The sequence below is a fragment of the Mandrillus leucophaeus genome, unplaced genomic scaffold (assembly GCF_000951045.1).
Source record: "Mandrillus leucophaeus isolate KB7577 unplaced genomic scaffold, Mleu.le_1.0 Scaffold3, whole genome shotgun sequence".
Classification (NCBI taxonomy): domain Eukaryota; kingdom Metazoa; phylum Chordata; class Mammalia; order Primates; family Cercopithecidae; genus Mandrillus; species Mandrillus leucophaeus.
The window spans coordinates 12,407,594-12,434,509 of record NW_012103142.1 but is presented as its reverse complement, the minus strand read 5'-3'; the positions used below and the strand labels follow the sequence as shown (position 1 = coordinate 12,434,509).

At 38.3% G+C, this 26,916-nt stretch overlaps 1 protein-coding gene across 1 annotated transcript in view; it reads right to left on the bottom strand.

Moving 5' to 3' along the window:
• Positions 1 to 26,916, bottom strand: part of CDC5L (cell division cycle 5-like) — a 61,442-nt gene that overhangs the window by 12,219 nt on the left and 22,307 nt on the right. Inside the window, exons 8-14 of the mRNA XM_011986845.1 lie at positions 25,224 to 25,412; positions 15,849 to 15,997; positions 12,643 to 12,805; positions 10,544 to 10,708; positions 8,945 to 9,025; positions 8,408 to 8,650; positions 5,227 to 5,424 (exon numbers count right to left, since the gene is read on the bottom strand). Coding sequence (XP_011842235.1) covers positions 5,227 to 5,424; positions 8,408 to 8,650; positions 8,945 to 9,025; positions 10,544 to 10,708; positions 12,643 to 12,805; positions 15,849 to 15,997; positions 25,224 to 25,412 — 1,188 coding nt within the window. The remainder of the gene's footprint in view (positions 1 to 5,226; positions 5,425 to 8,407; positions 8,651 to 8,944; positions 9,026 to 10,543; positions 10,709 to 12,642; positions 12,806 to 15,848; positions 15,998 to 25,223; positions 25,413 to 26,916) is intronic.

Here is a 26,916-nt window from a genome sequence, read left to right as displayed (position 1 = left end):
TAAAAAAAAAAAAAAAAAAAAAAGATATACGGAAGTATGTGGGGGAGAGTGTGCATATATGCACTACAATGTTTACGGTGATTATGTCTGGATAGTAGGTTCCTTTTCTTCTTTATGTTTTCTATTTCTTTTAAAACTTCTACAAAGCACAGGTATTATTTATAGAAAGACGCCTAGAAATGTTATTTTTTGAAATGCATAGAAGAGAAACTGTCTAAAAAAGACTGGCCAGAGACCAATGGAAAACTGATGGTCCCCAGGAGATGAATCAGTGGAACCTAAGTGTTTCCTCGGGTCATTACAAAAGGGAGCTGTATGGGACTTATAAAAGTGTAATTGTTACTTTCAAGCTCACTAAGTTTGTTAAGGTTACTAAGCTTAAGTAATTCCAAAATAAACACATTATCCTTGGGTCTCCAATACTGTCTTCAGTAAAAGTCCGTTACAGTGAGCTTCAGAAACATTAAGAGCACCCCTCACTGAAACTCTTGCTTGGGGGCCCAGAATATAACTTTATCCCACTGGAAAAACAGGTTTAAGGATACCCAAAATAAATACACAGTCAATGGGAGCTCCACTTGCCAGTCCATCATTCAGCAATATGATCCCATATAATAGTCAAGATGTGGTTCAATCACCAAAACGTTTGCAAACAACAGGAGTCCATGAGTGATTCTCCTTTAATCTCTATACCACTTACCAGCATTTTTATCAGTGAACCTACTCTACTCTTATGAGATGCAGGTCTAAGAAAGTAATTATTGTTTGCATCTATGAGTTAGCAACCATCAGACTGCATCCCTGAAAAGTATGCTAACCAGGAAGGCAAAACCTTACTAAAAACCTTTCCAAGGACAGTAATACACGAACAAAGCAATACAAGAGCACTTTACATCCGCATACATTAGGAAGTGAAACACGTCAACTGCATAAAACAAATTCAATTCATGTTGAGGCATAACAGAAGCAACCTGGTTATATCAAGATCTCTGGTCCAGCTCATTAAGTTCTTACCAGAGACAACTACGAAATCCGTCAGTGCCTTTAAGGGTCATGGCAGAGAACAGAATTTGGGAAACAGAGAGTATTCCAAAGTACTGTGAACTCCTCTCCTGTACCACAGGTCACTTCCCCCACCCCTACACAAGGCAACATAAGCATAAACCTGCTGATATCTGACAACATACAGCCCTCTACCCAGAACTGTCTACCAACTAAATCCTTGCCCTAAGTTTTCCCTCTTTAAAGTATTAAGGAAATTTTTTCCTGTGTAAAAACATCTGACTTTATAATGAAAATCACTGAGAAAATGAGATCTACTGTGCAGCCAATTTTGCAGAAATATAACCTTCAGACAAGTCAGGGGTCCCCATAAGAGCTACAAATACACTGAAAAGGATTTTAAGTGTGTTATCTGTGTTTTTTAAGTTACTTTACTTCTAAGAAGTCAATGTTATATAGTATTTCTTGACTACAGTTGACTGTGCCAGTAAATTACAGGGAGAAGTAGTATTACTTCTGGACCTACTTTCTATCTCTAAGGAAAGCCTTTCCATTTTTATAGCTAACATGACAAAATCCACTTTTCAGCCAAACTTCCTCAACACAGCAGTTTAGATACTATTTCAAATACTATTAAATTTAATGGCAGGCCTAAATTCAGACTTCTCATTTCACTTTTGCACCTACTGGAAATTATTTCACTCAAAATAATTATGTCTTCAGATGATTTCCTATTTCCACTTAAAGTAGAAACAAATTAGAACACTTCAAATTCTATTTGCACTTCCCAAATACAGTAATGACTCATTTATCTGGCATCATCAGAAAATGAGGTTCTCCACATTAAGCATTTTCCAGGTAACTGAAGCCCACAAACACAGAGAACTTGTCTGCCTTGTTCCTTGCTGTTATCCCAGGACCTAGAACAGTGTCCAGTACATGGTAGATAGGCAGTAATAATTACTGAACGTGTGAATAAATAAAAGTACTAAAGCTCTTTTATTTTTAACCATTTGTGAAAATGTTTTCTACACTAATTACAGCCATCCCTCCCTTTAAAAAAAAAAAAAAAAATGACACTGAAAAGAAATAAAGTTTTTCTTATTAATTTGGGATACCACTATAAATAGCAATCACTTTACTCCCGTACAATGTATCTTAGTGCCTTTAAAGCTATTAAAATACACTGGGCTTTTTGCCACCATGTAAAAATGGCCTCAGCATGGTATGCTCTCATAACTTTTTCTTTCCATATATTAACTGTCACTGCTGTGTTTGCTCTTGCTGTCTTATTTTACACACAAAAGTCTGGCAAGGTTCTAAACTTAATTCTGCCTCCAAAGCAGAATAAAATACATGGACTTGGTTACAATTCAGAAGCCTTTTCCACTTATTTCTGACCTGTAACTACATTCTGATTCTATTTATTTAACAAACTCCTTGCTCACACACATCCTCTACCACATTCTACATAAAATCTGAGATGGTTCTATTAGTTTTAAATGAGTATCTTAAGGATTTTCATTTAAGTGCTAAAGTTTCAAATATTAATCCTGAGTAATGAATGGCTCAAAGACTACCTCCAATGTAAACCTCAGAGAATTTTTTTTTTAATCCATTCAGGAGACACCAGCCACGACAAAGCTGGATTTCATCTTGCTTGATAGGCAGTGATAGGGCCATAATTTAGATTCACGGTTCCAAAGTTCATGACAGCAAAAATCGAACACACTGGCAGCCATGACATACAGTGCTTACAGAGGAGGGCTTATCTCCTGAACCTAAGAGTGGAAAGGATAATTTAAGCACAGCATTTAGTTTATACAATATAACTGGAGTTCCTTCCCCACAACAAACTTTGAATAATGTTTATAATTTAGCAATCAACTGAAATGAAAGAATTACCACAACTGAAATAAAATATTTATGTATTTCAAACCAGTAGAACTGTGTCTTCAAAAACTAAAACAAGCTAAAAGAAACCTAGTTCTGAATTAGGGATGGATACAAATAAAATGGGGGTTTGTTTATTCGGGTCTTTGAGCTGCTTTTCTTTTTTTAAAAGATTTCATGAACTTTCATTTGAAATAAGCATAGTTTGCTAAATTAAAGGACCTGATTAAGTATTCTTTAAAAGTAACTAGCTGGGTAAACAATAAAGTAAGTTATCCAAGAGTCAAGAAAAGAAAAATGACTTCAGACTGCTTTATGAATATTCTCCAAAATCACCAATCCTTCAACAAAAATAGTTCAACGGAAGATTTCAGTTCCTGGTACTGAACTGAACAAAGAGAACCACATGTTTTTAATGGTTGCTCATAAACGACCCAAATAAATCTCCAAAAGAACAGTAGTAGTTCTTTCAGTATTTTTCCCTTTAAAATTCATAAGACCAATTCAACACAGAAATAAAAATTACTGTACTTTATGGCACCACTCACTCTGTGACACATTTATTTGCTGTCATGAAAGTTAGTGCCTCAACAAAGTAAATGAGATTTAGGGAGAAAAAAATTTTCTACCATTTTAAAAAGCACAAAACGTCCTTGCCATTTGCGGCAAAAAGAGTTTACCCCCCTCAAATGAGAAGATTTTCATACTAAATAAGAAACCTAAGTATTTATATATAAATGATACAAAGAAGCTTTCCAAATAGCTTTTCAATCAGTGATGATGCTGACCTCAGATCACAATTACACTGCTAACTACCATTTATAAGAAACGAAGTCTACACAACCAAAAACTGTAACTTACAATTTAACCACTGATGTTCTATCTTCCCTGGCTTTAACACTGAACCGTAACACAGAGCAACAGCACACCCTGCTGGAAGTTGGTAACACGAATAATTAGCAGCACTGAACTGCTAAGATTTTACCCAAGATGAGAATTACTTCAGAACCAGTCATTTCTCACTAACTGAGAAAAAAAGAGGTTCACAGGCATTAACCATCAGCTGCCTATATATATGTGATCTTAAAGGTTAAATTAAAACTCAGAATAACTCAAATTAAAAGATACTGCTTTTTCCTGCTCATTTCCCCAGCCCCATACAGCCCCAACCACCCCAAGTGATTTTACTACTCTGGCTTTAACCCTAAATAAAAATATTTTCAAATGTGCTCTTTGTAAAGAGAAACTGGTAATCACATAGAAGAGGAAACCAAGCCCATTTTCTATATATGACTGCCTGAAGTACCCCTTCTCTCCCATCCCACCTTGGCCTTAGAAATGCCCCTAAAGATTACCATTAAGAATGCACAAGGCGTGGCCGGGCGCGGTGGCTCACACCTGTAATCCCAGCACTTTGGGAGGTTGAGGTGGGTGAATCACGAGGTCAAGAGATCAAGACCACCCTGGCCAACACAGTGAAACCCCGTCTCTACTAAAAATACAAAAATTAACTGGGCGTGGTGGCGCGTGCCTGTAGTCCCAGCTACTAGGGAGGCTGTGGCAGGAGAATCGCTTGAACCTGGGAAGTGGGGGTTGGAGTGAGCCGAGATTGCACCACTGCGTTGCAGCCTGGCAACAGACTGAGACTCGGTCTCAAAAAAAAAAAAATGCACAAGGCAGCCTGGTGGCCTGTGAACCACAATTACATGCCATTGGCAAAATGCCTACACAGATTCTGGAATTCAAAATATGAAGACTAAATTAAGAAACCACATGTCCTGTTGAAAATATACGCATCTAGTATGTTTTCAACATTTTCACAGACATGGAAAATCATGGAAGCCACTGTCTAGAGAATCCAGCTCTGCCCTCCCTAACTCAAACTCACAGTAATCCAAGGATGAACAGAATTGTATTTAAGTTTTGTAAATGTGCTCTCTTTGCTATAAAAATAAAACTCCTTGGTACTGTTGAGATTCCTTTTTAGAGAAAACAGGCTATGCTAGCAATGACCTGCACTGTTCTGAGTGACTAGTGTTGGTTTCTTGGCTCCTTGCTCCCACATCTAAAGGTTCTGATTGACCTCTGGTCAACTTGCAGGGTACTCTTCAGTCATGAAGGTCAACAATTCTTTAAAAAAATAAAATAAAATAAACAAAAACAACGAACAAGGCCAAGGAAGATCCAACACTTAAGTGTACTTTTCTCCAAGAACCAAAAAGGCAATAAGCACCTCAGGTGTATTTTTCTGAGATTGTCTCCAGTGGCATTATCTGGTTCATTATCTCAATCAAAGTACATTTACAATTAAAATTTTGAAAGGATACCAACCTCGAGCCTCTTTTCAAGTGATTCAATTCTGTCCTTTTTACTAGCCAGATTGGCCCGTGTGTAGCGGCTCTGCCCAGGAAGATATAAAACTTGACTGTAGCATTCTTCCCACACCTGGTTATAGGCTTCACTTGAGAGTTCTCCATGGCTCATTCCTTGTTTAACCACTTCCATCTCCTGCACCAAAACATCCTGGGCCTGTTTACAATAATAATTACAGTAAGTTTAAGTACTACAAACACTTGCCATATCCAGAGAGCTTTAGAAGACTAATTTTTTCCCTCCTTCCTTGAGCCAAAGCCAAGGAGACGTGATTGGTTGTTTTTTGGAAGGGGTGATAACAATACCTAGGAAAAATAGCCTCAGAAGCCTTTGAGTCAATGCAGACTGCTTTTTAAGAGTCAAGCATCCATGTTTCCTCAAAAGTATAAACATCCTTTGCTTTCACTCACTATAACAGCAGTTATCATTTCTCAGGTACCTACTGTGTGTGAGAAACTAGGTTTAAAAGTTTTACCTACATTATATCCAAAGATCACAATCACCTTACAAATTAGCCAATATTAACCTCATTTAAAAGCTAATGAAATTAGGCCGGGCACACTGGCTCACTCCTGTAATCCTAGCACTTTGGGAGGCTGAGGTGGGCGGATAAAGAGGCCAGGAGTTCAAGACAGCCTGGCTAACACAGCAAAACTTCGTGTCTACTAAAAACACAAAAATTAGCAGGGTGTGGTGGCACACGCCTGTAATCCTAGCTACTTGGGAGGCTGAGGCACAAGAATCACTTGAACCCAGGAGGTGGAGGTTGCAGTGAGCTGGGATCACGCCACTGCACTCCAGCCTGTACAACGAGAGCAAGACTCGGTCTCAAAAAAAAAAAAAAAAAAAAAAGGCTCATGAAACTAAGGCTCATAGAGATTCAACAACTTGTTAAGACCACATCGTTAGCAGGCAGCATGAGGCAGAATACAAATGGCACCAATGGGTGTGCGCCTTCCACTCTCCCACTCCACCGTACATGCAGGACCTCACGTGATGGTAAAGGGGAGCTAGGCGTCTTTTTGTCACATGGTTTTTTTTCTCATCCTGAAGGAATGCCCCTGACATTGCCAGAAAATGAAACTGGGGCACGAATCAGATGATAGATCATAAACCAGCTTAGTTCACTACTAAAGAAAATAGTGTAAAATGACAGAATGAGAGGGAAAGCTGGACAGGCCTGGGTTCAGATCACAGCGTCACCATTTAAGCATCTCTCTGAGTTTGCTTAATTTATCTGAGCCCATTTCTCAGGCTTTTTCAGCTTGGAAAGCTGAAAAATACCTTTCCAAGCAATTACGATGCTGACCTTAGATCAGACGTGTTTGTTATTAGGATTAAGTGAACAATATACTATAGAGCCTAGCCCAATGCCAGACACAAAGAATTCCATAAGCATATGAATTTTTTCCCAGCCCTTTGCTTCACTGCTTATGAAAAACTGGGAACCACCTTCTGTGCCTTACAGAAGGCTTTCAATCTTTCTAGTAATAATAAAAATAAACATATCAAAATCCATAAAATTAAGAGAAATGATCAATAAACAATTTTAACAAAAAAATGGAAAATCATCTCTATAGGAGAAAAAATAGACACTTAAACAATAACTCTTAAGGGAAATAATGGAAACAAATCAATTTTAACATACCTTAAAGAAAGTATATTAAAGAAAAAGAAAATCTGACACTTTATTAAAAGAGAAATGCTATTTCACTCTGAAACTGTACACAATAAAAATTTACAAGTTCAGATCTTAGGAGAGAATATGGGTAAGCTATCTTTAAACTATCCATAAATAATCTGCTAAGTAAATAGCTGCTTCAAATTCTTTTTGGAACAAAGAGAAATATACACAGATAAATAAAATATGAGAGAATATTTAAGCTACTTTGTTTCAAACAATTCCAGACCAATACTTAGAATTATTATTTTTCAAAAACTGTGTTAGGGTTTATCCTCTACAGAATCTCCAAAAGCAACAACGTGATCCTTGTTTCAGGTTTCCATACATATAATTTAGGAAAATTTATTTCCTAAATTCCTCTTCCCCTCATATTTTCACTTTAAAAAGAGGAAACTGTGCAAGTATCAATTTCATAGCCTGATTTTCAATCCCAGTTCAACGATTACATGTGCTCGACAGAGGAGGCAACTCAACAATGTCAGTTTCCCTATTGCACTTACTAAAAAATGAGTGACTCAAAGTTACTCTGAAATCAGGGACAAGTTGTTGAAACATAAATCGAAACCCTCCTTCCTCTATTTTCTAAAAATCCTATAATAAATATGTATTAGTTACGCAATACAGAAAATACAAAGTAAGAAATTGTGAGAAGGGAAGAAAGAGGAAAAATGCAGGAGGGAAGACAGGAGACTTTGTAAGAATCTTGTTTGTTTCATTCTAAGTATGCAGCAGCTCATTCCAAATCCATGGGTCTATCACTGCTCCTCAGAGCTGAAGACTAAAGAAAAAAAGACTTTTAAACTAATGACCACTCTGCTTCCAACTATGAGACCCACTGTATCTTCTTATACAATTAGGGAGATTTCTATTTACAATCACAGTTGTTTGCTCTGTCAAAACAGAAGGAATAAAATGCGTATAGAAGAAAAGACCAGACATAGACTTCATACAAGAAATCATGTCTTCATGTCCTTATCCAAAAGAGTAGGGGGAAATCATGTGAGGGGAATATAGTCAGTTAAAAAAAATACTTCCTTTTTTTCAATAAGTAAAAGGTTTAATCTATAAACATGTTTATATTAGTCTTTCTTACCTCTTCGTATTATTCTAAATAAGTGAGGTTTAGGTACTAAAGGCATCTAATTTTTATTCAGGGATAGCAGAGCTGAATACAGAAAATGGCAACTGTAACAACTGTCAACCAAGCCATTAATACCCATGAACCAAAAACACCCTGCAGGTGTTTATTTGATAAAGGTCTATCACACCGAACATGGGGGATGGAGGTATTTAAAGTATGTCTTCTTCATAACAATCTAAACATGTATCTCCTAATCATATGTTTCAGTTGTTTATGAATACCAATGGGGAAAAATAAGTTCATTATTTGTCCATGATACACAGCACCTAACAAATACCTAAATCTCAAGAAGAAACAGTCCAGCTCAATCATACCTTTTTCAGCTCTTCTTTGGAGAACTTTTCATAAGGATTATGTTCCAGATAGGTAATGTGCTCTGAATTATTGGTACCAAACCCTACAGTTTTGCCTTTTTTATTTCCAGATGGTTCATAAGGGTGATGTAGAAGGTCATAATGAAGCATTGTGATCATTTCTTTTTTGATTAGTTCTTCACTTTTCTGTAAATCTGTTAAAGGCGGTTCTACATTTAAGGGTCTTAGAATAGTTTCATTTACCTAAAATGTTAAAACAAATACAATTACCAAACATATCACTGCAATATATTAATGTTATTACCTGTTACAGCACGAATTAAATAGCAGTTTTACATTTTCAAAAGCAATTTCTACTTTTTTCCTTCTAAATTCTGGTACTAGTGAAACATTTTAAAGATTGGGTTTGAGAACTACTTTGCTATATTCCAGAAAGTAGATGAAATTTTGTTTTATAGTCTTTATGAATGATGTAAAAAGCAGCAATCATATAAAAAGAAACTTAAAACTTCCTAAACCAGAAATTCTAACACTTACTTCTGATGGTCTTGGCAGATCTTTCTGGACAGCTTTATGCATTCGTTTCATTTCCTTTACACGCTCTGCATCTCGTATGGCCTAAAAAATGATTTTTATATCCTTTATTGCAGCTATAGCGTATTTGATATCTCTCAATAAAGCTAAAAACACTTTAGTATGTAAGACTATGTGTGTTCAATAGCTAAAGTTTAGAAATTGGTTTAAGTTTGTAGAAAGGCAATGCTAAGGCAACAGAAATGAATCAGTCTATTCACTCTCATTATAATAGAAACTAAGAGCTTCCAGTGTCTACTAGAGCATTCTCCAAATTTTCATGGATCCATCCATCACGTAACAAACTTCTCTCATCTAAATGGAAAACCTAAACTCCAAAGAGACTCCCACGACACAACTCTTTCTTCCCTTTCACTCCAAAATTGCTGACTTAATTCAAAAAGCCAGCCAAAAAATGTAGTTTCCTGATTCTTATGAATAATGTGGGATAACACATTAAAATTTCACGCCATTTCTGAAGGAGTAAATGTAACTCAAAGTAGCTGAGAACTAAACACAAAAAGTATCATCCTCTGTTCCCACTGAAAAGCACATTCATATCGGTCCCCTCTAAAATATTATTTCCACTGATGTCATTCTCACTCCAATCCCCTGAGATTAAAGGTACCTAAAATCATTCAGCAATGGACTGCAGCAAGACTTACTAAAAAGGTCATATAATATCAGTTCTAGTTTAGGATTCACCACTTACCCACTATTAGACCTGAGAAAATTGAGACCATGAGACCTGAATTCATCTGAGCTTGTTGAGTATTCCTTATTAGAACTATCTGGGACCAGAGTATCTTGGATTTCTGATTTTTTCAGATTCTGGAACATCTGCATTATACTAACTCTAATTCAAAAAGCTTCAATGAGCATTTCTTTTGAGCATCACGTCAGCACTCAAAAAGTTTTGAATTTTAGAGCATTTCAGATGTTGGATTTTCGGATTAGCAATGTTCAACCTGTAATACCAATCCTATTTATATCACTGTGCTGTTATGTGCAAATGAGAAAGTAATTACGTATAAGATATATTACTAGAAAGTGTTACTAATATTATTCTGACATACTCTATCTAAATTTCCAACTCCAGTTTAGATACAGGTCTTACTATGTTGGACTGGATTCAAACTCCTGGGCCCAAAGGATCCTCCCACCTTAGCCTCCTGAGTAGCTGAGACTACAGGCTCGTACCATCGTACCACCCAGAAACCAAGATGTATTCGTTTTTAAGACTAACCAATAACATCTTTTCTTTGCTAGATTGAAGCAATGTCCAAAAGACTACCTACGTGTATTTTAGAGAAGCATAATGAATTTGACAAAATGTATTTAAATTTCCATATATATATTTTTAAGAATGTCCATCAAAATATTGTGAGTATATTAATTATGTGAGGATACATTATTAATGACATAAATTATTTACTTCAGAAGTTTTTTCAATATTAAAAAGAACTAGGTAGAGATCTTGAGACATTTAATGGCTATTCTTCATTCTTCGAGCCTACTGACACATTCAGCCGAACTCACGCTTCTTTCAGTACAGTTACCCACCTGCTTTCGAGCATCCACATCGGCAGCATCTTCAATGTAAGTATCATCTACTTCACGTTCTTCCAGCTCCTTCTCGGCATTTTCTGGTAGAACAATTTCAAAATCATTCTTAGGGGCAGGAAGGCCCAACAACCCTAAACGGAGATGTTCTCGAGATTCTCTTTCCTGTAGAAAAGAAGTGGTCCTTCTCAATTCACACATATTAAATATTCAACCAGAATTTTATGAGTCTCTTAAAAATTGATAGCACAACAGTCTAGTCAAAATAACTGTACAATTTAAAATAACTAAGAGAATAATTGGATGGTTTCTAACACAAAGGTTAAATGCTTGAGGGGATGCATACCCCATTTTCCATGGTGTGATTATTACACATGCATGCCTGTATCAAGATATCTCATATACCCCATAAACATATACACCTACTACGTATCCACAAAAATTAAAAATTACAGAGAAAAAAAAGTCTCAAAAAAAATCAGCCTAATATTAATTCTAGAAAAATAATCCTGACTTCAGAGCTAAGACAAGGCTTTTGTTTATTTTCTATCCCCTCTTCTTCCCAACATTAAGACCAATCAAAAACTTTCACTTGTGATCACTGAAGATACTCTGGGATATTCCAACAGGAGGTTTGAGGCCAGGGCAGAAAAAAAGACCACTATAATTTTCATTTGAGGGAACACATTTCTGACACCGAAAGTTAACAGCAAATGAAAAGAACAGGTTTGGCCGGGCGCGGTGGCTCAAGCCTGTAATCCCAGCACTTTGGGAGGCCGAGACGGGTGGATCACGAGTTCAGGAGATCGAGACCATCCTGGCTAACACGGTGAAACCCCATCTCTACTAAAATACAAAAAAAATTAGCCGGGCGAGGTGGCGGGCGCCTGTACTCCCAGCTACTCGGGAGGCTGAGGCAGGAGAATGGCGTGAACCCGGGAGGCGGGGCTTGCAGTGAGCTGAGATCCGGCCACTGCACTCCAGCCTGGGTAACAGAGCCAGACTCCGTCTCAAAAAAAAAAAAAAAAAAAAAAAAGAACAGGTTCAAAAGTTAGTCTGTCCTTGGACTAATAAAACCCACTCTGAAAGATACTTGAATTTGTATGTATATGTTTATTGTTAATGAAAATACTAAATCCCATGCAGACGAAAGAGAGTAGAGTCCTGGTTCCCAAAAAACCCTCCTGGTACCCAGAGGTTTTCCAGTCCATCCTCAGTACTCACATGTACCAGGTGTGAGGAACAGATGAGTTGCTATGTCTAAAACATCCTCCGTGCTTACTCATATTGTAGTCTCCATCTGGGACAGCCCCCACCCTCCTTCGGAACATACCTCTTCCAATAAGGCTTTCCTGTTACCCAACAAATGTGATTATTCCCTTCTTTAACTACCCTAAGCACATTGGCTTTACTCAAAGGGCTTATTCTGTTCTGATATTACAATTATTTTTGGACTTAGTTTAGTACTGCCAATCTCCCCAGAATATAAATTTCCTCAGGACAAAGGACATCTATATTCAACTTTAGATCCCCTCAAATGTCCAAATACACACTCCGCACTCATGAGGTTCTTAATCTGTTTAATTCTTATGTATCCATTCAGAGTTGGCTTTAGTTGATATCAATTTGAACTTTAAGAAACATATATAAATCAACCAAATATATATATGAAGTTAGAATTAATTTTAAACTGAAGACAAGCCAGTATAATTAGAAGTTTTTTTCTTTTTAATTTCACAATGATTTCTGTGGCATTAGATAATAAGGCCCAATAGCAAAGTAATAAATGCAATAACACGGGCAGAAGCAAAACTTAACTTTTACAATTAGCTTTCTACCTCACCTTGCTGAAGAAAACTTCAGTGAAACCAACAACAAACATCAATATTCACAAACCTAGTAAGCATAAAGAAAGATGGGTTTTGAGCCCAAAATATTCCCTTTCATCAAGTCTTACAGATCATTCTCTTTTTCTGGCATCCACAGGTGTATAGATTCTTAAGGTATACGTGATATGCACTAACAGGAGAAATTTTAATTTGGCACCCATGAGATATTAAAAAAAAATTTAAGAGTATTAAAAGGGAATTGACATTTACCATCTGCTTCACATAAGAGGGATCACTATAGTCTGCCATTCCATCCTCAGGATTAATGTTTAACTTGTCTCGAAGAGGAGTTCTACCCGGGGTAGAGTTAATAACCGGTTTGGGAGTTGTTCCACTCCGGGGAGTCAGCCCTTCAGCTCCATTAGAAGGAGTCCTAGAAAGACAGGAATCCCAATTAACAGAAGTGCCACTTATATTTAGATTGTGCTTTCAAATGTTTTTCACATAAATTATTTCACAGGAAATATAGAAAAAAAAGGAATAAAGATTTCAGAAATTCTGTCTAGCTGGTTTTGTTAAGATCTCTAGATTAAAATCAATGTTTGGTCTAGCTAGCATGGTATTTTTATTTTATTGACTTAAAAGAATCACTATATTTGATATTTTCTTGCCTTCCTGAACTGCGCCCACTAAACATTATTTCCACTTTTTCTTGGCACATTAGGGCGGCTAGGAACATGCAGCGGGCAGGGAGGTGGGCCACCACACTCAATGACCCCAGATGACTCTTTGAGTTTGGTGTATATTTGTCTCCTACCCTCCCTATCAAGCTGTTGGTTCTCACATCATTGTCACTGTCATTATTACCAAAGTACACACTTTAAATAGTTCCTCCTTTTACATTTTGTTTAGAAACCAAACACCACACTTTTGGAATCACATGTAAACATGAGTAAGTTCCTGAGGGAGGCCTAAGAGATTCTCCTAGGAATAAGATCCACAGAATCTGCAGCAACCTATATTTTAAATATTCAAAGCCTTTTTTTCCCCTGGTTGCCTATTTCCTGTATATTGGCGTGTTGCAGAATGGTGACACTGCCAGACAGCTATTCCTGATAAGTAAGGTGTTATCACATAAGACGTGGTTCCCGCCCCCAAGGATTTTACAATCGAGGTGAGAGACAAGACATACAGTTGTCCCTAAGTATTCACAGGGGATCGGCGGATCAGTTCCAGGACCAAAATCTGCAGACACTCAAGTCCCTGATACAAAACGGCATCGTATTTCCATATAACGTATGCACATCTTCCCATGTACTTTTAAATCATCTCTAGGTTACTTATAATACCCAATACAATGTAAACGCTATATAAATAGTTGTTATATTGTATTTTTATTTGTGTTATTTTTTATTGTTGTACTGTTTTGAGTTTTTTAGAATATTTTTTATCCACAGTTGGTTGAATCCACAAATGTGGAACCCTCAGATACAGAGAGCCAACTAAACATAGGAAGTGAGGTATTACGCTCTCTTATAAGACACTCAAGAAGTGTTAAATGTCTACGACTGGCTGTCAATGCTTCTTGGTTCTGCTGTCATGACACCTGTAATAGCCTGAAGTGCTTTCTCTACTAAATAACCAGTAGGAGGACATACCTTAACACTTAAAATTCAAAGTAAACCCCAAATATATCCAACCACTGTAAGTTCCAATTCCATTTTACTACTACATGCTTCCATAACATTTGTATTTTAAAGATTCTTCTTAAAAAACAGCAGCTTAAAACTAAGCAAAAGAGTTATAAAGAAATACTGAATTCCAGTTAACGCATGTGGAAGTGTTTAGGGATCAAGCAAACTGATATCTGCAAGTTACTTTGAAACTCATTAAAAAATATGATGGATTGGTGGATGGATATGCAATAAAGCAGATACAGTAAAATATTAACGATCTTAGAATCTAAGTGGTAAGTATATATATGGATGTTCACTTTACCATTTGTCAACTTCAACAGGTGAGAGACTGGGTCTCCAAAACAAAGAGTTTATTTGGGAACAGCAAGGGATTACAATGTGGGATATGTGTGCTATAACAGACCATAGGTATACCTGAGAGTGCTGGGGCAAGGAGAAGTTTTTAAAGATACAAGGGAGGAGTCTACGTAAACTGTTTTGAAACAAAGACCACTGGTTACAGGGACTTATCACAGGAGGTGGCATTTGTTTTCATTGCCGGTATACATAACAGTATCCCTTATCTGAAATGGGGGACCAGAAGAGTTTTAGATATGGGATTTTTTTCAGATTTGGGGATAATTCCATTATACTTACTGGTTGAGCATGGCAAATCAGGAAATTTGAAATCTGAAACGTTTCAATGCGCATTTCCTTTGAGTGTCATATTAGTGCTCAACATATTAGGCCGGGCACAGTGGCTCAAACCTGTAATGCCAGCACTTTGGGAGGCTGAGGTGGGTGGATTACCTGAGGTCAGGAGTTCGAGACCAGCCTGACCATCATGGAGAAACCCCATCTCTACTAAAAATACAAAATTAGCCGGGCACGGCGGCGCAAGACTGTAATCCCAGCTACTCGGGAGCCCGAGGCAGAAGAATTGCTTGAACCTAGGAGGCAGAGGTTGTGATGAGCCAAGTTCGCACCATTGCACTCTAGTCTGGGCAACAAGAGCGAAACTCCGTCTCAAAAAAAAAAATTTGGATTTTGGAGCATTCTGGATTTTCAGATTTGGGATGCTCAACCTGTACTGGCTGTTGGTAGGGCAACATCTTCACAGAAGCAACTTATCTGGAATTTGTGTGGTTTTCAGAAGATCCCTGGAATAATTTCTGTCATGGGCATATACGCATGAGGGTTCCTTTTTCATTAAAATGTAACATTAAGTGACTCCATTTCAATACTGATAACTTCCACACATTCTTTCAACCTTTCTAAATGCCTGAAATTTTCATAAGAAAATGCTGGAGGGAAAGCAATACATAAAAGGATTGCAATTTTAATAAAATTCACAAATTAATCATTAAAAATGAATCAATCTACTCTAAAATCAAACACAAAGTATTCAAAAACAACGTGATAGGATCCGAAGTTTTGCAAAAGGACACTCCAATTAGACAGTTGTGGTGGCAGACGCCTGTAATCCCAGCTACTTGGGAGGCTGAGGCATGAGAATCGCTTGAACCCGGGAGGCAGATAGGTTCCGTAAGCTGAGATCGTGCTACTGCACTCCAGCCTGGGTGACAGAGCGAGACTCCATCCTTAAAAAAAAAAAAGGGGGAGGCACTCCACAGTATTTAACCATTTCCCAGACACTATTATTTATTACTGTGAAGAAGAAATCAAAGAGGAAAACTCAACACAGTAAGTATTCGCTCTCCATAAACATTACTAAAGCAAACATGCTAAGTCCTTGAATTCATGTTTTTCTAAAATAAAAAACATGTTCATTTACAATACCTGAATGGAGTAGAGAGAACTGTGTTTGGAGTCTGTACAACCTGCCGCTGTGGAGTTACACCTGAGAAGTCACTCTCATGCAACGGGGTATTAAGTCCACCTTTTAATGGGGTGTCCACATTGGTGAGGGCCATGAGGTTCTGGGCTTCCTGATAAACAAGCAGGCGAAGAAGCACGGTTAACAGTTTAGACAGGCTTGCAGAATCTCTTCTGGTCCTACTATATAAATCTTGAAGCAGGCAGAATTCTTACTCATTTTCTCAATGAAAACCAACAGAGAAAATGAATACCAGTCATGTCAGATTTCAATGTTTCCATTCCTTCTATCAATCTAACACATCACATCAGAAGTTTTATATATCAAATAAAGTTTTATGTGTAGAGGTGCACTTTTGTGGCCTCACATATGAAATTACTATTACCCAAAAACTTCTCCTATTACCTGTGCCAAACCTCTCTATAATCATGAAATACAAGAATTCAAATTTCCCAGTGTGAATCCAAATGTCTGAATGCCTGGGTTTTAGTCTGGCTTCACCACTGAATTCTCTATCCAGTCTTCATTAGTGTCTCTGAGGTCTGTTTCTTCTACTGAAACTTAAGATACTCCCAAGCAACCTTTCCACTGCACAAGAAAACAACTTGTGGGGGTCAGGTCCCTTTCAGAAGTCTTGCCTGATCTCTTCAGGCAGAACTGCCCATGTTCTCTTTAGTCCCTCTATTGTAACGCCGTCCTCAGTGCTATCTCTGTACCCATAAATCTCTTAATGTCCAACTTAGGGCCTGTGGCAGAGTTTATTTTCCAAAGATGGTCACAACCTTCTCTCTCTCATGTTTCATGTTCTTAAAATCCAACCACGATACTCCTTCCATCAAGAGGTCGGGTCTATATTCCCTCCCCATAAATCTAGGTGGGCTTGTGATTCACCTGTAACCAACAGAATACAACAAAAGTGACAATGCTTGACCTCCAAGGTTAGTTTAGAAAAAATTACGCAGCTTCCCACCACATTCACATTGGAGCCCTGAGACACCATGTGAGAAGTTCAACTGTTCTGAGACCACCACACTATGAGAAAGCCCAAGCCACATGGAAAGACCACATGCAGATTCACTCCACATTCCCAGCTGAGGACCCACCCAACCAACAGCCAGCATCAACCACCAGACATGGAAAGACAACACCTCCAAATGACTCTATCCCCTCTCCATCAAGTCACACAGAACTGCTGAGTCCTCCTTACTAAGGCCCTAGACATCACGGAGCACAGACGAACCACTCCTTCTGTGCCCTGTCTGAATCCCTGACTCACAGAAGTCATAAGCATAGTAAAATGCACTAAACCACTAAATTTCAAGGCAAAATGAAAATAACCAGAGCAAGACTTAATTCCGTTATTCTGTATATCTTCACTCATGAAAAAAAAACCTTGAATTTTACATTATCAAAGGCCCTGTGTGTGTCCTTTTTGCTATTCCAAATATAAAGCATTTACTAGAAAGAAACATATGTAGGCTTAGAACTTCTGCACAGGAAAGAGAAGAAATAAGAATCAAATGGCAAAAGTATATATTCCTGGAAGAGTGGGTGACGTGACATATCATACGTGCCAAAATTACAAATAGGCAACACTCCCAAAAATAGTGTGGCTAAGGAGTAGGGGAGTTTGGTCCAGTAAAATGCCGGGGCATCTGAGAGCTATCTCCTATGTGGTGAATTATCCTGTGTCGACCTGGTTACACTGGGATGTTTCCCAGAATCCTCTTCCCTCTTGGTACCGAGTTAGAGTTCATCAAAAGTAAAACAGAGGTAGAGGCAGAAGGAGAAGCAGAGGTGACAGAGGTGAAGTAGCAACCACTATGCTCTGATGGCCGTCATTGGTTAGAGGTAGTGACAGACTTGCAGAGGAGCTGGCGAGTTTCAGTGTGTCCTTGCACCCCACTGCTCCATATATCCAATTCTCCTCCTTTATAGGCAGCCCTGGTGACCAGACTTCTGCTTCAAACTCACAGAAACAGTAGTGACAAAGAGCCAACAACCCTCCAGACTTCCATGCCTAGCCTCCAGATTTTCCTATAAGCTAGGACTCACCCCACACCAGGGCTGGTGACCTTTCTCCGATCTTTAACGCTCCTTTTCAGACCTTTAATGCCCTGCTTTTCTCATAACTGTATATGGGACTAATTCCTCTAACAAATTCCTTATTCCATGATTTTCATAGTGGTTCTGTTTCCTTAATTAAATCTTGACTGATGTATCCTAGACTAGATCAGAGGAGGCCAAGAGAGAGAAGCAAAATTCCTCTTATCCCTAGCTACACACAACAGCAGCCAGAGGTACCACCTTTATCACACATAGAACAGAGACACTGAACCAATAAAAGCTCACAAAGTGAAAACTAAATTTATCAAAATTTTACATAAAAATATGTCACAGACTAGACTAAATCTCAACTTCTGTCAGTTCATCTTAGAGGTTCCAAAGGGCTTCAACCAATCATAATCATTTTCACTAGTAGATATTTATTTTACTGTGGCAGAGACTTCTCCTTGTCACCAAGCACCCATTCTCTTCCTCCATAGTAATAGAAGCCTCAATTCTTAATCAGCACCTGGCTACCCAGAACAAATATCCCATGTCCCAGTAGCTAGGACATGTGTGCCTAAGTTCTGGTCAGCAAGACAGACAGAATGATGTGTACAAGAGATGTGTTCTTAAGAAGGGAAAGGGTGTGCCCTTTTTCCTCCTTCTTACAGACTATATGCAAACATGATGGCTGGCCCTGCAGCGACTGTACCTGCCACAAGGAGAAACTAAGAAGAGAAACCTGACATGCGGGAGGACAAAAAAGCAGGTGCCCAGGTCCCTGACCCCACGGAGTGCCACACAAGCCCGTTTGATTTATCTCTCAACATTTAGAACATGAAACAGAAATAAATCTCTATTCTATTTAGGCCACTGTTGGAGGTTTTCTGTTACAGCTAACCCTAATTCCAACAAATATATAACTTCCCCCACATCTTTTAGAAGAGGAATCCAAAGTTACAAGCCCCAAACTTACTGTATATGGCTCAGGTTCTAAACCTGTTTTGTGCTTTTTCAAAATAACTACTACTCTTTCAGTTAACATTCACTCATTACTTCAATATTCTTTAACAATCAGTTAAAAAGCCTGTATTAAAAACACAGAAGGATACTACAAGGCTATAGGAATTAAGACAGTGTGGTACTGGCACAGGATAGATAACAGATCGGTGAGACAGAATTGAGAGTCCAGAAATAAACTCTTACATTAATGGTCAATTGACTTTTTTAAGGGCTGCTAATAAGACCATACAATGGGAAAAGAACAGTCTTAACAACAAATTGTGTTAGGAAAACTGGATATCCACATGCCCAAGAACGAAGGTAGAGCCATACCTAATAGTACATACAAAAACTAACTCAAAATGGATCACAGACCTGAACGTAAGCACTAAAACTATAAAATCCGAAGAAAAAGCATGGGAGTAACTCTTCATGACCCAGGGTTGGAAAGAATTTCTTGGGTAAGATTAAATGCATAAGCAAAAAAGAAAAAGACAGCTAAACTATACCTCATGAAAATTTAAACCTTCTGTACTGCAAACGAGAACATCAAGAAAGTGAAAACACAACCTATAAAATGAGAGGAAACATCTGCAAGTTATATCAGATAAGGAACTTATATCCAGAATATACAAAGAACTCTTACATTATTAAAAACCCAGTCAGGTGCAGTGGTTCACGTATATAATTCTAGCACTTTGGGAGGCTCAGGCGGGAGAATCTTGAAGCCAGGAATTCAAAACTAGCCTAGGAAACACAAGCAAGACCTTGTCGCTACAAAAAAATTTTTTTAATTAAAAAAAAAAAGATAACCTAATTTAAAAATGGGTAAAGAATATGAATAGCCATTTCTAAAAAAAAAAATATACACACACACACACACACACACACACACACACACACAGGCCAGGCCAGGCACAGTGGCTCACACCTGTAATCCCAACGTTTTGGGAGGCCAAGGTGGGAGGATCGCTTGAACCCAGGTCTTCAAGACTAGCCTGGACAACATAGTGAGATCCCATCTCTACAAAAATAAAAAATTAGCCAGGCATAGTGATGCACACCTGTAGCCCCAGCTACTTGAGAGGCTGTGGTGGGAGGGTTGCTTGAACCTGAGAAGTTGAGTCTGCAGTGAGCCACAATAGCGCCACTGCACTCCAGCCTGTGTGACAGAGTGAGACCCTGTCTCAGTAACAACAACAACAAAGATATAAAAATGACCAATAAGCACACGAAATGTCATTAGCTGTTAGGGAAATGCAAATCAAAAACACAAGATACCACTTCACAACTAGGATCTGTTTGATTACAAGAAAGCTATAATCAAAAAGACAGAAAACAAGTGTTGGTGAGGATGTAAAGAATCAGAACCCTTATACATTCCTAATAAAAACGTACAACGGGCTAGGCACGGTGGCTTATGCCTGTAATCCCACCGTTTTGGGAGGCTGAGGCACAGAAGGATCACTTGAGGTTCTTGAGGTCAGGAGTTCAAGACCAGCCTGGGCAACACAGTGAGACCCCCATCTCTACAAAAAATTAGAAAATTAATTGGGCCTTGTGGTGCATGCCTGTAGTACCAGCTACTCGGGAGGCCAGGTTGGGAGGATCGCTTGAGCCCAGGAGGTCAAGGTTGCAGTGAGCCATGATTGTACCACTGCACTCCAGCCTGGGCAACAAAGCAAGACCGTGTCTCAAAAATAAATAAATAAAATGGTGCAGCGACTTTGGAAAACAGTCTGGCAGTTCCTCATAAAGTTAAACATAGTTACCACAGGACCCAGCAATTCCACTCCTAGGTATATAGGCAAGAGAAAGGAAAAAAACATGTCCACACAAGCATCTGTTCAAAGCATTATTCCTAACAGTCTAAAGGTAGAAACAACCCAACTGTCCACCAGCTGACAAGTGGATAAACAAAACATGGTATATTCATACAATGGAATATTACGCAACGACAAAAAGGAATGTAGTACTGATACAAGCTACAACATGGATGAACCCTGACGATATTATGCAAAGTGAAAAAAGCCAGTCACAAAACATCACATATTATATGATTTCATTTACATATATGTGCAGAATAGGGAACTCTATAGAGATACAAAGTAGATTAATGGGTGCCTAAAAACTTGGCAGGTTTGAGGGGAATGGGGAATGGGTAGGGGTTTTTTTTTCTGGATGATAAAATTATTCTAAAATTGACTGCGGTGATGGCTATACAGCTCGATAAATACAGTAAAAATGGGTGAATTCTGTAAGAATGATATCTCAATAAAACTGTTTAAAAACCATGAAAGGAGTTCCATTAAATGTCCCTTATATTACTGTAAAATGTAATTTTTTCCCAAAATTAAAAAAACTATGTATTTTTTTAAAAATTTCAAGTGTGAATAATCACACTTGCAAACTTCTTCAAACAGCACCACTGAAAAAAGTAGGGGTCAGGTGCAGTGTCTCATGCCTGTAATCCCAGCATTCTGAGAGGCCAAGGCGGGCAGATCACTTGAACCCAGGAATTCGAGACCAGCCTGGGGCAATATGCCGAAACCCTGTCTCTACTAGAAGTAAAAAAACTGGCTGGGCACAGTGGCCATGATTGTGCCACTGCACTCCAGCCTGGGAGATGCGAGTGAGACCCCGTCTCAAAAAAAAAAAATGGGGAACAGGTTATTCCTATCTGTCAGAGAAGTGGAGACATCTGAAAGGCTGAGGCGTGGATAAAGCGACAGAACCAGGAAAGCACGCTCTGTATTTTAATGAAAGGGCTGGATAAGTGCTACACACACACAAGCAATACTAAGCCACGTAACACTGACAGAGCCTCTATCAGAAGCATCTCCATCACTTCAGGGCCACCAGGAGGAGATGGCTAGTGGGATTCTTACAATATCTATAGCCATTATTGCCCCCGTTATTAACAGGTCTATATCATTTAAGTGGATTCCTGTCTGTATTCTGGATTGTTTAGTTCCCTCCATGTTTCCTCTGTGAGTGGTTAAGTTTTCTCTTTCCCAGCCTGCCTGAACAGGCTTATCTGACACTTTACCTGGCCTTGAACACCCGAGAACACATTCCTTACTTGTGTTCAGAGTCCAAGGAAATAAATGCAAGATCACATTATCGTTTTTAAAGCTTCTGATATGCTAGATATTTTACTTATTTACTTGAGAAACTGTATGTTCAGACCTCCTCAAAGCCTTGAGCTGGTTAATAACTAGTGTGCCATAAATTCGTAAACTTTCATGAAACAATATAAAAAGAGAAGAAAAGGGAGAGTGATAATAAAAAACAACATCTATGAGATTTTTAGTCTCACACATACACCCCTCCCCTCTCTCTGTCTCTCAGGATTTACAAAAGACAGAGGGGCTTTACTCTCTGAAGACAGTACAAAAAAGATTTCTAAACCAGAGAATACCAAGAGTTAAGAGCAAAATTATCACTATGAAAATAGAGAAATGAAGCAGAAGTTTTTATTTTAGATTGGAGACATCCAGCCTTTTTCCCCAACTTTTTCCCCAGAGGCTGGCCAACTTTATACCCTGTAGATAGGAGACTGGAAATTACTTCTCCGAGGAATCTAACCTAAGCAAAAAGAACTAACACTGACATCAAGAATTTCCCCAATGAAACATCCCAGCCATATCAGTCTCCAGGGAAGCCAAGAGTCAAAGAGCCCTACCCACACCCAGAGAGTTTCCAATCAGCTTGTGATTGCCCCCCACACACTTCCAGACACAGGCAAAGAGCACCAGACATTTGAGGAAATATCCATCAGGAAAGACAGAAAGGAAACAAAACAAAAAACTTAGCAACTATGCAAGGAAAAGAAAACTTGTAAAAACAAAACCATCATTAACAGCCTCAGAGACATAAGATACTCATGAAATAAGAGATGGTAAAAAAAAAAAAATACCAAACAAAATTTTAAAAAGCACTTAAACATTACATATATGATAGTAAATTAAAAACCAAATAAAGAAAAAATTGAGAAAACCTCCTACAAATAAATCAAAATCAGTAAGATAGAAACTGCAGAGGAAATAACAGAAAACTTGGAGGTTCATAAAGAGATCAACGAAAGGGAGAAAAAAATTTTAATTCAAAATAATTTTACAAAATTGAAGGCCAGGAGTCTCCGGAATGAAAATATCCACAGTGGTTGAAAAAGACCTACACCAAGAAACATGCATCATAAATCATGTAAGATAATATAAGTTTCCAGAAAAGAAAAAACTAGGTTTCCTTTTAACAAACTGAACAGTATGGGAGGTCTCAAGAGCAATAGTGGAAGCCAGAAGACCCTGCAGCACTACCTTCAACACTGTGAACAAAAACCACTGCAATATGGGATTCTATACCCAGTTATACTATCAATCAAGAGGGTAGATAAGTAATTGACAGATACGCAAGATCTTGAAAAATTCTACCTCTGGAAACAACCTAAGGGTCCATCAATGGAAAAATGAATTAAAAAATATGTTGTATATAAACACAATAAAATACTTTTCAGCCTTAAAAAAGAAATCCTGTCATTTGTGACAAGATGCATGAAACTGAAGGACGTTACATTAAGTGAAATAAGCCAGATACAGAAAGACAAATTTTACTTATTTGTAACAAATGTTACTTATTTTGGATCTAAAAAAGTCAAACTCACAGAAAAAGAGTAAAACGGTGGTTACTAGAGGCTGAGGGGTGAGGGAACCAGGGAGATGTCTGTCAAAGGACACAAAATTTCAGTAAGAGAGGAGAAATAAGTTCAAGAGATTATACATTGCAGTAATTATAGTGAATAACAGTATACTGTACATTTGAACATTGCTAAGGGTAGATTTTAAGTGTTCTTACCACAAAAAAATGATAAATACGTAAAGTAATGTACATGTTAAACAGCTTGACTTAGCCATTCCATAAGGTATATATATATCAAAACATCATACTGTACACCATAAATACAATTTTTCCTTATCAATGAAAAAAACTAATAAAAAAAAATCTACCTCCTATGAACCCTTTCTCTGAAAGCTACTGAATGATAATCTTCATTGAACAAGGGAGTAAACCAAGACAGCCAAAGGCATGGGAGCCCGAAAAGACGTGATCCCAGGGACTCTCTAGGGTGACAGTGAAGGGAAATCAGAAGAACAAGCCATAAACAAGCCCTGAAGAAAAATCACTCCAGGCAAGAACATTCGGAAGTTCTAAGAAAGACTTCTTCAAAGAGATAAGAATATCTGAAGTCAGTACAGGTTAAAGAAAACGGACACAGCCAGCGTAGTCTAGAGTTGAATTAGGGCTTAGTCAAAAAACTTAGCAACTGAATAAAACAAGTATTAACTCCAAGTAAAACAAAATACTATACCACAAAGCAAAATGGTATGCTATAGATTACATACTATATGTAAGAGTATTACATATTTGTATAACTTACACAAATTATAAGGTAATTCATGGTTTAGCAATGAATAGGATTTACAGAGTCGTAAGATAAACCAAGAATATAAAGCTAACCAAATTATAACAGACAATAGGGGAACAGAAAATGTATGCATGACGGACACAGAAGGTGTGAAAGCCAAATGTCAAATTATATATGGAAAACAACAGATAATGCCCAAAACTGAAAATGGTCAACGAGTAACAAAGATCTTAAACGGTAAAAGTAAAACAAAGGGTTGTAACAAGTACCTCTATAGATGAGGGGCACAACTGTTTTTCTTGCTAAGCCTTACACAACCGTTTGCCTTGAATCAAAACCTTAAAATTATATTCCTGACTATCAGAGACGAGGAAATGAGATGTAAGAGTACCAAAAGACCCAACTATGTTTTGTAGGTTTGGATATTCTCTGGTATACAGATACTCTGGGAACACACAAAGCTGTGTCTACCCCATGTGTTAGAGAGAGGGAAGAAAGCACAATTGCAGGCACACTATGCGAAGCTAAGTACAGAAATGCAAGGAAGTATTTCTTTCTTCCTAGGATTGGTAGGCAATGTGAAATTGTACAAAACTATGCTTTACTGACAGGTACAAAAGACTAATGAAGGTAAAAGGGTTGGCTTCAAAAAGTTACAAATTAATAAATGAGAAAATAAAACTTATTGCTGAATCTATTTAGCTTCTCTACTACAGAAATGTTGCAAGATCTATGCATTCAGGACTCAGTTTCAAACCATTTACACTAAAAGAAACATAACCAAACCACTTAGTTCTCCTGCATGATACTTCTAAGGACAATAAACAAAGTAAAAGGCTCATTCTACTACGTGACACCTTACCTGCAGAATTCTGTCCTGGGAAGCTGGTGTTCGTGGTGTTCTAAGAGCAATGCTGTTGTTGGTGACATTGTACTCAGACAAAAGTGTACTGGAAGCAGAGTTTGTTATGCCAGATTCCTCGGCAGTTTGACGTGCAATTTCACTCGCTTGGCCTACTTTTACAACTTCCTGGAGTTCTGCATCTGAAATCTAAAAGGACACAATTATAGTAAGCAACATTTTAACTGAGGCCGGGCACAGTGGCTCACACTTGTAATCCCAACACTCTGGGAGGCCGAGGAGGGCAAACTGTTTGAGCCCAGGAGTTCGGGACCAACCTGGGCAACACAGCAAAACTTCTTTTAAAAAAAAAAAAAAAAAGCCGGGCGCGGTGGCTCAAGCCTGTAATCCCAGCACTTTGGGAGGCCGAGACGGGCGGATCTCGAGGTCAGGAGATCGAGACCATCCTGGCGAACATGGTGAAACCCCGTCTCTACTAAAAAATACAAAAAAAAACTAGCCGGGCGAGGTGGCGGGCGCCCGTAGTCCCAGCTACTCGGGAGGCTGAGACAGGAGAATGGCGTAAACCCGGGAGGCGGAGCTTGCAGTGAGCTGAGATCCGGCCACTGCACTCCAGCCTGGGCGACAGAGCCAGACTCCATCTCAAAAAAAAAAAAAAAACCCTATTTTAACTGAGAGCTGACACATCTTTAAATTTCCATATTCCAGAAAAACGAATTGCTAAAGCTGTGTGATTAGTATCAGGGGTTCACGGTAGTACTCATCTTTTTTGTGGCTTTGAAAGTTTCCATAATATAGCTTTAGAAAGTCTTCCTTACAGAATGTGAGGGGAAAATTCACATTTGATATAAAATCAAGCTACAAAGGCTGTATCTCTATACTGAAATTCTTTCAAATCAACGTATCAATGTACCAAGAATGTAAAATAGCAGCATTTATACAAAATTGGAGGAGGAAGACTGAAAACCAATTAAAATATCACACAGAAATACTCCAGTGAGCCACAAGATCCCTAAGAAAATCTAAAGGTGTTGTGTTAGTAATTTTACCAAAATTAATATCCTAAGGTGTACTAAGAAAAAAATTAAAGACAAAATTTCAATTTAATAAATATCCCCACTAGGAATGTCAGGATACGACAAAATTAGTTTATGCCCAAGAATCTTGTGTTGATGCAGCCAATGTGCTCACAGGGAGAAAGAGTTCTTCTGGTCTCCTAAGTCCTTTCTTCTGCACCATTAAATCTGTCCAATTCTACAAAGCTGTACTACTCAAAACAGAAAAAAAAAAAAGGTTAGCTAGGCACAGTGGCTCACACCTGTAATCCCAGCACTTTGGGAGGCCGAGGCGAGTAGATCATGAGGTCAAGAAATCGAGACCATCCTGGCCAATATGGTGAAACCCTGTCTCTACTAAAAACACAAAAATTAGCTGGGCATGGTGGCGCACGCCTGTAGTCCCAGCTACTTAGAAGACTGAGGCAGGAGAATCACTCGAACCCGGAAGGCAGAGGTTGCAGTGAGCCTAGATGGCGCCACTGTACTCCAGCCTGGCGACAGAGCGAGACTCAGTCTCATAAAAAAAAAAAAAAAAAGGTTACTCTAAGGTCCCATGTTTCTGATCAACTAGAATAAGTAAAAAGAATACAGCCTGTAACAAGCTGAATGAAAGAATGTTTGTATCTTTTCTCCAC